This window comes from Vombatus ursinus, unplaced genomic scaffold, assembly GCF_900497805.2.
Source record: "Vombatus ursinus unplaced genomic scaffold, bare-nosed wombat genome assembly UNPS02014807.1, whole genome shotgun sequence".
Lineage (NCBI taxonomy): Eukaryota > Metazoa > Chordata > Mammalia > Diprotodontia > Vombatidae > Vombatus > Vombatus ursinus.
The window spans coordinates 7,091,010-7,104,004 of NW_020954585.1; the positions used below are offsets into that span (position 1 = coordinate 7,091,010).

General features: G+C 37.6%; 1 protein-coding gene across 2 annotated transcripts in view; it reads left to right on the forward strand.

The window, feature by feature from the left end:
* RAC1 (Rac family small GTPase 1) overlaps positions 1 to 12,995 on the forward strand; it is a 43,243-nt gene that overhangs the window by 26,733 nt on the left and 3,515 nt on the right. The window contains exon 4 of one of the 2 annotated variants that reach the window (XM_027874621.1): positions 11,787 to 11,843. The exons of the other annotated variant lie outside the window; for it this stretch is intronic. Coding sequence (XP_027730422.1) covers positions 11,787 to 11,843 — 57 coding nt within the window. The remainder of the gene's footprint in view (positions 1 to 11,786; positions 11,844 to 12,995) is intronic. 2 annotated transcript variants of the gene reach the window in all.

Genomic DNA, 12,995 nt, shown 5'->3' on the forward strand with positions numbered 1-12,995 from the left:
ACTACACAAGTATAGGATTGTAGAAGGCATAGCTAGAGGATTTCATTTGAAAAGCACCTAGGGAAGTTACTGCAAGCTTCATATTAATGAGCTTAGAAGTATGGTATGAAAACCAAGAAATAGGCTGCTGCTCCCACTGTGGATAACACAAGGCAAAGCTTCCTAACAGTCACCTTTTCCAACTCTCAAGAAAGGGGCATTGATGGTAGAGACCCTTCCACTTCTCTTTGAGAGTAGCTGGTACCTTTCCAAGTGGAGGGTTAAGAACCTGGAGCCAAACAGTATCTGGTACCAAATGTTTTTAGAGCTGTCAGACACAACTCTGTTTTCCTGGTTACAACACTTTGCCTTCGAGTTTTCTACAACCAGCCAAAAGAAACATTCATTCCCCTTTGTCGTCAGATCTGTTGCCACTGGCAGAAGGAAGATACTGTTTTTATGTATTATATGCTGCATGGTTCTGTCCCTATAAAGGATTCTCTTTGGCATTATAAATCTGTTGACAGAACTGCTAACCTCAGATATTAATCATATATAGATACAAATAAATATTTTAAAAAAATTAGTTTTGGAAGTAACAAAAAGTTTGTTATGCTATCATATTCATGTGTTTTTTAAGAGTTTTGTAAAGCTCAAATCACTATTCTATAACCTTGAAAGGAGTATGTCATTTTTGGAAAGTGAAAAAAGAGAAGGTGTACTATGCTTCAGACATATGCTGGATTGAATAAGATCCTTTAGGATAGTCACTCATAGAATTGAAAATAGCTTAGCTAACCTCTCAACCTAGATGCCAGAGAGTTTTCAGTTTTCAGTAAGCTATATATACAGTAGCTCTCTCTCCCTCTCTCCTTCTTCTCCTCTCCTCCCCCCCCCCCACACACACACACACACACACACCCCCACACACACACTCTTTAATCATTCCCTCCCTTTCCAGTCTCTTTATCTTCCCAGATATAATAATTGATTAGAAATTGATATGTAAAACAGGAACTTGTGGACAGATTATATCCCTGAGGCCCAGTCCAGGTCTAGAATATGATACCTTAGAGATCAGGTAGATTAGGTAGAATACCAGAGCACTGCCTAAGAATGGTTTTTACCTTTTTAAATACAGTGAAACTTTATTTTTAATGTAAGACCAGTCTTCGCTCTACAGGCTCTGGTTTGTTAACCCCTACCCTAGACTCTTTAAAAAAATTATTTTTATTTACTTTGTTAAATGTTTCCCAATTGCGTGTAAAAAAATTTAACAATAATTTAAAAAAAAATTTGAGCTCCAAATTCTCTCCCTCCTTCTTGAGAAGGGAAGCAATTCTTTATCAATTATACATGTGAAGTCATGTAAAACATATTTCCATATTAGCCATGTTGTGAAAATCTCCCCACAAACAAAATAAAATAAAGTTTTTTTTAAAGTATGCTTCAGTCTGCATTGAGTTCATTCATTCTCTCTAGAGGTGGATAGCATTTTTCATCACGGGTCCCTTGGAATTTTTTTGAAATTGTTGTCTTGATTGGAGTAGCTAAGTCTTTCACAGTTGATCATCCTTAAAATACTGCTGTTACTGTTCTGGTTCTGATCACTTCACTTTGAATCAGTTCATATAAGTCTTCTCAGGTTTTTCTGAAACTATCCTCATCATTTCTTATAGCCCAGTTCCCCACTTGACAAGCTTCCCAGTTCCTTACCACCACAAAAAGACCTGTCCTGGATTCTTGATTTTTCTTTACTTTCTGTCCACATTTCCTTTTCTGTTGTAATCTTACTATATGCCCCTCTTGTGGTGCTATTACTCATACTTTTGGGACTGCTAACAATAGCTTGTTTCTGTTTGACTTCTCATGTCCTTTCTGAAAATATTGTTCATATTTTAAATTATTAATTTTATTATTCCCTTGGAAATATTTGTGGAGAGCAGACCCAGAATCAGGAAATCATTGCACTGATAACATAGAATTTAGTATGGCACAGATTTATCATGGTCCTCATTATGCTATAATTTCATGTATGGTGAAATCACCTATATCATAGGCATATCAGTTCTGCAGCATGGACCCTGATGTCTTTACAAAAGGAAATTTTCAAAATTAAAAATTTTTATTTAGGGCTTTTGGGGTATTATAGTTCAGAGATGTCGGGCATGGGCCCACAGCACTCCCAAGTGCAGCCTGAACCAGATTAAAATATAATTGGGAAATGTTTAACAAAATAAAAATGCAAGAAAACAAAGATAACATGTTTTTAAAACTAAGTCAATATGTGGCTTGCAGGGATCCTCAAAATTTAGTGGCCACTATTTCTATTTGAGTTTGATTGTTTTCAGGCACAAGCTACTGTGATTGTATATAATACGATCAAAAAGAAGGAAAAATAGATAAGTTAAGGTCCAAAAAAGTACTGTCACTACTCTATAACCCTGAAGGAGACATACCCTTTCTGAGGAAATGAGAACAATTATCCTGTGACTCAGATACACTGGATAGGATGAGGCATTTTTTTCTGGTACAGTCTCTTAAGTTTAAGGTAAACTAACAGTCTCCCAATTCAGATTCCAGAGAACACAGAAGAATACAACATGTGGAGTGGATACTTGATGAATCAGGAGCAAATCTTGATCGAAATATTCTCTCCTCTCTTCCAGGCTGTCACTGCAATTATTCTAAACGTTCAGAAAATAATTATATAAAACAGGAAAAGGAAGTTGATGCTATCCTGTTACAGTTGTCTCTCAAATGTTTTATTTCTCAGTTGTTTTTTTCTAAGTTCCACATGTCTGACTCAGGGCAAAGAGGAACTCTTATATTCAAGAAAGCAAACAAATATTTAAACGAAGAGGTAAATCCATAGAATTGGTTTTGTCTGTGGGGAAAGTTTTTTTCTCCCGAGACTTTTTGTAATTCAGATACAACAGGAAGATAAAATTCTATGGATGTGTTCTCTGTGAACATTCACACCAATTATAATGGCTGCATCACACATTTCTAATTTATTATTGCTACTAAAATAAAGGATTAAACATTGTGTTATCACCAGTGATTGCTTTTTTTCTGTCCATGAATAATGATTTTTGTAGTACTTTATATATATTATTTCACTAAATTCTCAACAATCCAATGAAAATAGATGATGAGTTTTATACGTGAAGAAATGGAAGCTCAGAGGAGTTAAGTAGATTATACAAAGTTAGGTCACTAGTAAGTTTCAAAGCTACGACTTCACGTTAGTCTTCAGATTAAGTCCATATTTCCTGTGGAACTAGATCATTTCAAGAATTAACCTATAGAGATTTTTATGGATATATGTACATGCATGCATGTGTGTGTGTGTGTGCCCACCGTGTGTGCATATATATATATATATACACACACATGTGTGTGTGTAAACTGCTAAAGGATACTACATTCCTTATTAGGAAAAGCAAATAATTCTTATTGGAGATTATTTTCCAGTCATTATAATAAAAAAGAGAATAATCCATTGCTGTGAAAGACAGCACCTTACCATTAAGTCTAAGGAGCAGACTGAAGCAGTTAAAATTTGTCTCTCTTCATTTAAGTGACCGAAGTGGACAAAAGATGCCAAAGATAAGACGGATTAAAGATTTCAGAACAAGAATTAAAATTTTTTTTTTTTTTTTTTGCTAAATGGAATACTTTGGACCTTAATTTGTTGAGTATGTGTCAAATTTTTTGTGAGCTAGATAATTTATGATGCTTGAATAATAGGACTGGAAGTTTGAGGTCCTTTAGTTCAGTGATGTCAAACTGAAATAGAAACAGATCCCTGGCCAGCATATTGATTCAGAAAACCACAAACTAACGTCATGTTGTATTGTATTTTTTATTAAACATTTCCCAATTACATTTTAACGTAGTTCAGCTCTGGGGGGTGAGTTTTATACTTCTATTTTAGTCCACTTAATCTCTTTGTAGTCAGGACTGCAAGTGATTAGAAATCTTAAAACAGAAGTCCCTTGTAACATCCTTTTTTTAAAAATCCCTTTCTTTTTATGTAGTTCTCTGAGAATAATCTGTTTTGGTTATCCCTAAAAAGCAGGGTCTCAAATTTAGAGTTAGAAGGGATCTTAGAAGCCATCTATTCCAATTAACTCATTTTACTGAAAGGTTAAGTAAACTTGCTCAGGGTCACACAGCTAGTTAAGTATCAGAAAAGGTCTTACTGATTCAACTAGCACTCTGTCATCTATGTTGTGCTGCTTTTTTTTCCAAACTAATTCTAGTTCCTTTCTTTTTTTTTTAGTATTACTTTGGGGTTTTTGTGGGTTTTTTTTTGTTTATTTCTTAGCTCACCATAGTATTTCATGTATCTGTATCCCTTTAGGGAGAGCCATTCCATGTGACAAATAGTTGAGGTTTTTTGTTTTGTTTTTGTTTTTTGGAAAGAAACAAAAGTCAGCACAACTAATCAAAGTTTGAAAATGTGCAGTTTGTACATGATGGCTACTACTGCTTTTTTGGAGTCACTTGCTATATAGTGAAATTTTTTCCCCTCCCTTCACTTTTATCTTGTATATGTCTTTGTTTTTGAAATGTATTGCTTGTAAGCAACAGATTGTGAGGTTTTCTTTTCTTACCAGTCTGTCATTCTTTTTCATTTTATTGGAGTGTTTAACCCATTGCTATTTAAAGTTACGTTAGTTTCATGTTTTTCTCCATCTGTCTCTAAAATTGGTTGGCTGTTTTTTGTTTTTTGTTTTTGTTTTTGTTTTTTTTTCCTTTTCTGGTGTAAAGACACCATCATGTTCCTTCAGTTACTTTACTTTGATGTCTTTTAAAGGTGGCCCTGTTCCCATTGGCTCTGTTCCCCTTCACCCCGATTCCCTCTTCTCATTTTCACTTTAGGGTTTTGTTTGTTAGTCATCTCTCCCACTTGTATCTGGTTATTTCTTCCCCTTCTTTTTTTGCTTCTCAGTCAGGTAGATTACTCATTCCTCTCCTCCCCTTCAGCTAGTCCTGTTAATTAATTGATTTTTTTTTAAATTTCATATTTTGTGCCTCTTTCAGAAAAGGATTTATTTCACTCATCATTATCAGTCTTCTCTTTATCCTAGACTTCATTCTCTGATTCATGACCTGGTCTCTTTCTCTTTTCTCTGTATTCTTCATACAATCAAAGCTTCTAAGGTATCCATTCTAGGCTCTGCCAGTAAGGGCTTTTCTAGCACTGCCTTTTAGGGCTTACCCCATGGATTCCCCTTTTCCATTGTACCTCATTCTCAAAATGCCAGTTATTGCAGATATCAGAGAGGACATCGTCCCATGGTAAGGCACCTCCCTGTCATCTTTTTTTTGTATATTGGCCTGAAAATCTCCCTGGGTCCATACTCTCCCACTCATTTAGGTGCAAGTTGCACCCAGGGGTTCCAACTCAGTGTGCACCACCCCACCCCAATTAGACTTTTCAGGCACCAAATTTTCTCCAAGCCTCATCCAGTGTTAAGGTCCTCGTCTCCTTTCATTTGTAGGAGCATTCATCAGTGGAACTCCCTCTTACAGCTAATGTGAGGGCCTTTCCTCCCTTTTTCAGCCCCCCCCCAAGGCTCTTCTCTTTCTAACATCAGAGGTCACCATCCCTTCGTTGCTAGCCGTTTATTTGACCCCAGGGTCAACTCCTTTCTATTCCCCTACTCTTCTTTCATGTACCCTCCCATGTTGTAATACAGTCCTACAAAAGAAGTATTCTGTATGCAGAGTGTTGCCAGGTTCTGTCCATAATGCCTTGTCTGCCTCTTCACTGCCTTCACCCCTGTCTCCTTGTGTACATTTTAGAAAGAAGTCTCTTTCTGGTCTTTCTGTTGTTGTTCCTAGTCCTAGGGATTCAGGTTTTGATGTGAATCCCATGTCTGCTAGTGGTTAGTGAAGCCTCACTGCCTGTAGCATGAGAGGTGGGGGAGGAGTGCTAAGTGAACTCGGGATCATTGAGCATCAGTTCCTGGGTTTGGGGTTGTGTGGTTTGTTGTTTTCCAGTTTTTGTTTTTAAACTTTCTTTTAGGTTCAAGATGTCATACTGAAGTTGCTTTATCTTTAGCGCATGATTTCTGTTTTGGAGACATTTGAGAGGTCATGGGGATTAGAGAAAATGTCTAGTCCTCCATCTTATTGCTCCAATTTTTAATCTTTCAAAACTCTTTTAGGTCTCTTATTTTATCATTGAGTGTTATTATTCCCACTTGACTAGTGAGAAAACTGAAGGACAGAGCAATTAAATGACTTACCATGGGTGACACCTCAAGCAGAGATAAACGAGATAAACCCAGGTCTTCTGAGCCCATGATGTGTTTAACTAGACCATGATTAATGAATCATAGATTTAAAACTGGACGGAACCTCAAAGATCATCGAGGCCAAGGGTTCTTAACTTTTCTTTGTGTCAGGAACCCCTTTTCCAGTCTGGTGAAACCCTGTGTTAAGAAGTCCTGATCTAGTCCAAGCCCATCATTTCACAGATAAGGTAATTGAGATCTGGAGAGGAGAAATTTCTTGCCTAATGTCACACAGGCAGTAAATTGAATAACCAAGGCTGGTACCTAGGTCCTCTGACTTAGGGTATAGCTCTCTTTCTCTCTACCTGTTCTGTTAATCTGTTTTGCTTTGCTACTTGTATAAATATCTAATATTTGCATGGTGCTCTTAACTTTTCAGGATGCTTTATATGTTATCTATCTCATCATAATACTTACTTTTTAAAATAACGTTTCCAGTCGAAACAGTTACGAGGTTTTACCTCACCCAGCAAATCTGTAAAAATGACAAAAAATAGAAGTAGTGCTGGAGGGGATATGGAAAGATAGGTGCACTAACACACAATGGAACCATGAAAATCGATTACCAGGTCTGGAAAGCAATTTAGGATTAAACTAAGAAAATAACAGGCAATAGGTGGAGAGTCTGTAAGTAGCATTGGGATGCAAAGAGTATTCCAGTTCCAAAACCAGTCTGGAGTCTGAAAGTATAAAAGAAGGAATAGCCTGTATGGAAAGGATAGCCAGGCAGCTTCCATTTGGGTGGGAGTTAGGGCTCAATGAGTGCCAGAAGATAGGAGAGGACAGCCAAATAGGTGGAAGGAAGCCTGTCACTTAGAGGGGAAGTTCCATAAGACCAGGTGGAAGGCATGGGTAAGATAGGAGACGGGGTGGGGGAGGGATGGTCATGATTAAAGTGGAGGGATATGAAAGGGGGCAACTGAAGATTGCAGAAGGGGGGAGTTTCTCTTTAGTCATTTGGGATTATCACACGGATGGGGACATCAAGAGGAGATTAAAGTTTATTAGCCATTGGGGAATTAATCAAGACACAGGGATCAGTGCATTGGGGGTAGCTCCACTGATAAAGACAGATGAGCAGGAGGTTCTCACCTCACCTTAATAAACTGGAAGTTTAATATAGACTGTCTTTATATTAATTTTTTATTATTCGCAGTGCAGTTTTCTGCTCATGATAGAGATATGGCATAGTTTAAAGAACATTGCATTTAGATTTCTGAAGAGATATGACCAGAAATTCCTTCACTTGGGGTGGGCTGCCACAGTGTTGCAGAAGCCTTAGGCAAGAGGGACAGCGGTGCCAAGGACAGTGCAACTGTGGATGCCCTTGCACTGGGAGAGAGGCCAATGCCTCCACAAGGGCTAAGGAAGGGAAGGCAGACCTGGGTGAGGGTGGGCCTGAAAGGATCTTGGAGGTGAATACCAGTAGGGGAATAGAACCTTAGTGTGGCCCAGGAACCTTGTATGCAGTGCTGAGCTGTGCAGCCCACACTGCTGAAGGACCGCAGTCAGTGTGAGGTGACTGCCTACATGGCTAACCCCAGGCAAAGAGCCTGTGCTCCCCCACTCTAGTTATATAGCTCTTGTCAGAAGAGCTAAGTATGAATTCTTGCTCTGCTGTTTACCAGGTTTGTAACTTTGGGTGAGTCACTTAAGCTATCTTGGCCTTCAGTTTCCTCCTGTAAAATGTGGGGTTGACCTAGATGATCATCAAGGTTCCTTTAAATTCTAAATCCTGTGATCCTAAATGTTGAATTTGAATGTTGTAAAAGGGATTCTGGCATTACAGAGGTTCAGCTAGGTCAGGGGGACCAGGGACCCACAATCTAGTTTTTTATATTGATAATTATATTTCAGAGTTCCTTTGTAACCTTGTGCATTTTAATTTATGCATTTAAAATATATTGAGGAGTCTTTGGGTTTTACCGGACTGCCAAAGGGGTCTATGACACAAAAATATTGTGTCATATGGGTTAGATGTAGCCCTCAGCTAGATGACTTTTAAAGTTTTTTGAACTCTTAAAATTGAATCTCTACTACTCTGCTCTTTGTTGAGTCTTCTGCCCAATTTCTATCTAGTTTTTCAGTTTAACCAGGTTGTTTACTTTTCAGTGTCCTTTATGTATATTCATATTAAATCTACTGAGTTTAGAGCACTTGTAGGAAATGCAAATGTTAGTTTAGATAAGGCATGTGGTACTTGTTTATAATTTAACACATATCTCCTTCCTTAAAAACTTTTGTTTTCTTATCCTGTTTGTATAGCATTTACCATGGTGGTCCTCTTTAACAAAAAATCATCCTTATTATGTTAGGAAAGATTGAGGTGTAAGGTTCTGGTTTTATAAGTAAGGAATGACCTCAAGAGCATCCTCTTATGTTATAACACAAGCTGAGTCCATTCAGCAGAATTGTCACTATTGGTTTACCTCCTGTTTTTAGAAAAGCTTGGTTGAAGCCATAAAACGTAATCTAAACTTTGGGGTAGCAATCAGCAATGCTGATACAATGTATTCATTTTAGTTTTATATAATTTATAAAATGAAACGAGTTCATGTTCTTGCTCCATCCTGTTGCCTTAAGCCACTTGTTTCAAAAACACTAGCTCCCACCTGGTAGACTGCAGATTCCAGTGATTCTTAGATCATCCTTTGAGAAGCACTAGCTGAAGTCACTGGTAGAAAGTGTTGAACCAGAGACAGCTAGGTGGTACAGTGGATAGAGCACCAGCCCTGGAGTCAGGAGGACCTGTATCTCGTCTCAAACACTTGACACTTACTAGCTCTGTGACCATGGGCAAGTCACTTAACCCCTTGCCTAGTCCCCTTCACCCCCTCAAAAAAGTATTTGAACCATTGACCTCCTAACCCATATGGACAGATGACATTCATACTCTTGGAATACGTCCTTTCAAAAATAGACCATATTTTCCCAGTTGCCTAGAGGGATCGAGGTGGCTCCGTGGATAGTACACTGAGCCTGAAGTCAGGAAAACCTGAGTTCCAATGTGGCCTCAGACACTAGCAGTGTGAACTTGGGCAAGTCACTTAACCCCGTTTGCCTCAGTTTCCTCAGTTATAAGATGGGGACAATAATAGCACCTACCTCCCTGAGTTGTTGTGATAATCAAATGAGAATATTTGTGAAAAGTGCTTAGCACAGTGCCAGATACATAGTAGATGCTTAATAAATGCTTGTTTTCTTCATTCCTTTCCCAGTTTATTGATGGGCATATAGTGGTGTTTTTTTTACTCTTATAAAGACAAAATATATTAATATATAAATTAAAATTAAATTTAATGTGGCTGATCCAGGGCAGATAATTCTAAGACTTGTATTATCCCCCAAATCTTAAAAAACAAAACAAAAACAATCAGCTTTTAGATAAATGAAAAGAGCAGGGGAAATGTACAGATGGCTAAAAAGAATGTTTACCTCACAGAAAGCTGAGTATAGTAAGCAATAAGAAAATTATTTTCTTTTTTCTGTCTCCCTTTTTAAGGGATTCCATGAATGAGTCAGGGTTCTGTAAGGATTTTTGAAGAGTAGGAAGGAAAGAGCAGAGTTTAGCCAGAATTTGAGATCAACAGTACTCTTCAAACTTTTGTACTACTTCTGCTGGAACAAGAGAATTTGGTAAGGTAAAATATCCTCTTCCCAGGGAAATAACAAATCCATTTTGATCGGCATTGGAAATACGTCTTAGTATAGTGATCTATTTAGATTTAATTAAGGAAGAGAGCTCATACTGATAGGACTTCCCTAGTTATATTTCTGTTAAAATAAAGGATGTAGAGCAGACATTTGTCAGTCTTTGATAAAGCCACTTACATATCTTTTGTTCTGGACATGAGAGTTGTCTCATGTTTAACAACCCAGCATTGTACTGAGGAAAGAAAGCTTCATCTTTTACAAATGCACCAACCTAAGATAAACAATACTTTTAAAATATACCAATTACAAACAAACTAGATGAGGATTAACACAGGTATTGGTGAAATTCCTTAACTTCTCACCTAATAGTTGACTTACCCTGTTTAGTTATTTCCCTCTTCTCCTTGGAGGTGGCCTTCTGATTACTTGTAGCTAGGAAATAGTTTAGCAAATAAAGTTGAATTCATAGTGGGAAAAATTATTCATTTCCATTACTGCATTTCTTCTCCCTCATTAAATTCAAAGCATTATTATTACTAACTTTATTAAGTCTGTAAGGGTCAAGGAGTATGGTTGAAGAAGGTAAATAAAACCTGTGCTAAGAGAATGAATGTCTGAAAAGCTTACGCTGGCCTATCATAAGACCAGGGTTTGTGCTTATGTACTTATTGTACTTCAGCACAAAGTTCTGAAAGAAATTTGACTAAAGTCTTGAAAAAGTAAGGTCAAATAAAGTAGTAGCCATCACCTAAGAGAAGGTGCACTTGACATGTACAGTCTGCCAAGTAGCAGCCATGTACTCTATGGCTGTGCTTAGATCCTGGCTGGGGCTGGATCTTAGTTAAAACAACATTGAAAAGCAGAGTCTTATTTTACTTTTCCCCCCTTCATAACTCTCCTCCCTTGTTTGTTCATCTTTTCAGTGTGACTACCTGCTTTTTAAAAGCCTCTTGTTATAGGCAGCTTGTGGATGGATAGAGTGCTAGGTCTGTAGTCAGGAAAACCTGAAATTCAAATGTGGCCTCAGACACTTACTAGCTGTGTGGCCCTAAGAAAGTCATTTAACTTCTGTTTGCTTCTGTTTCCTCAACTTTAAAGTATATACTTGCAGGGTAGATCAATAGTGAATGAAGGTCAATAAAAACATTTAGTACAGTGGCTGGCACATAGTAGATGCTATGTATAAATGCTTATTTCCTCCCTTCTCTCCCCTTATATCACTGAGAGACAGTATGGTTTAATGGTGTAGCCAAGATGACCTAGGTTTGAATTCTGCTTCTGATATAAATGCACTGTGTAAACCCTGGACAAGTCACTTGAACTATCGTTACTCTGGACTACTCTCTCTCAAACTAAATTATAGAACAGTTGTTGGCTTCATTTGGTGGAGGGAGTTTCCACACTGGGATTTCTACATCCTGATGGAATCAACTCTTCCCCCCTCCCCCCCAAAAAATAAAAATAAAAAGACCAAGTGACCTTACCCGTTAAGTTGGGAGATTCAGATAAACTGCCTCAAGTTGGTATTCAGTGTTTCATTAGCTTAAGATAGGTATCTACTTTAAATCTTTAGAACCATAGAATGTTAGCACTGGAAAAGTGAGCTTAGAGATCATCAGCCACTTCATTTTGCATTTGAAAGAAACTGAGGTCCGAAGATGTTGAAGTGACTAGCCCAGGGTCATACAGCTACTAGTATCAGCCAGGCCAGGCCCTAGGTCTCCTCATTCAAGGCCCAGTGTTCTTGTATGGGAGAGTTGAGGTCAGGACAGAAAAGTTCTAAGAAGGAACAACAGGTAAGAAATTTCCTTAACCTAAACCAAGTTCTCATACTGTTACTAGGTTGGAGGCACGTATGGTAAGGATATAACCTCCAGGGTGAAAGACGAGCCAATCGCTGTATGTAAAACTTTCAATCAATTTAAGTTTCAAGCTTTATCTATTCCCTTATCTCACTTAGTAGGATAGCTTCCTGAGCTTCAAGCCCCTTGAGTGTTTTATATTTAATTCATTCAAGGGTTATGGCTTTTTGAAATGAAAAACCAACACTCTATTAAAGCTTTCCTTGAAGAGTAACAATTTCCCAAATACTCATAATTAAAGCATTTACTGCTTATAATTCCTTTGTAATGAAAGAAATTTAAAGAACTGTTGAATAACCTGTATTTCCCATCCACTGAGGATTCCAATATGGGTGTGGAGGAAGTACAGGGAATGGCAAGTAATTCAAGAATTCAAGCAAGCTGTGAAACCTCAAGATGGCCATAGATTTTTAAGAATAAAAAGCTTGGAGCATAGCTCATATTAACCCATTCTTGCTTTACCCCCTTTTCTCCTTTGGTGTCCTGGTTATGGTGATATATTGGTCTGTTTATGAATGACATTGGGTGATAAGTTGCTTAAGCCATGCAGGTGTGGTAAACTAACCTAACTCTGCTTTGAAATGATGCACAATCCACCTAATTGCTGAAACACTGCTTGGATTCTTTGAGAGCTTGTGCATGCCCTAGATTTTTTTTTTTTAAATGACTTGTAGAAAACCATAGTTGTATGGGATTTCCCTTTTCCTTTCAGGTACAAGATTTCAGTTGGATAGTTTTGAGAAACAGCTTTAGGAAAAGGCTTTGGCCAAATGTACTTTAATGCCATAATATCATTCACAAAATAGTACAGTGGCTTCCCCCTCATTTCATTTAATGCCTACATTTTTAAAATGTTACCATTTAACTAGTAAGGTCCCTGCCTATTTTATGAGTAACTAAAATTTTTCTATCACTGTGTCTTTTGTGGAGTTTACTTTTGTTTTTTATTCAAAAACTGAAAGTACCAATCAATGGGCTTTGAAGAATTCAAACCCTTAGCCACTTTCTGAGAGATTTGTGACACAATGAATAAGATAGTGAAAGAAAATGTTATTTAGATTTATAACTTTACATCTACTTTCCCCCTTTGCCACCTCTGTAGGACAAGATACCCTTGCCGTATACTTTGATTGCCCATTAGGACAAAATCTGAAAAGTAAATTTACTAAATTGTGTGTACATGGGAGCT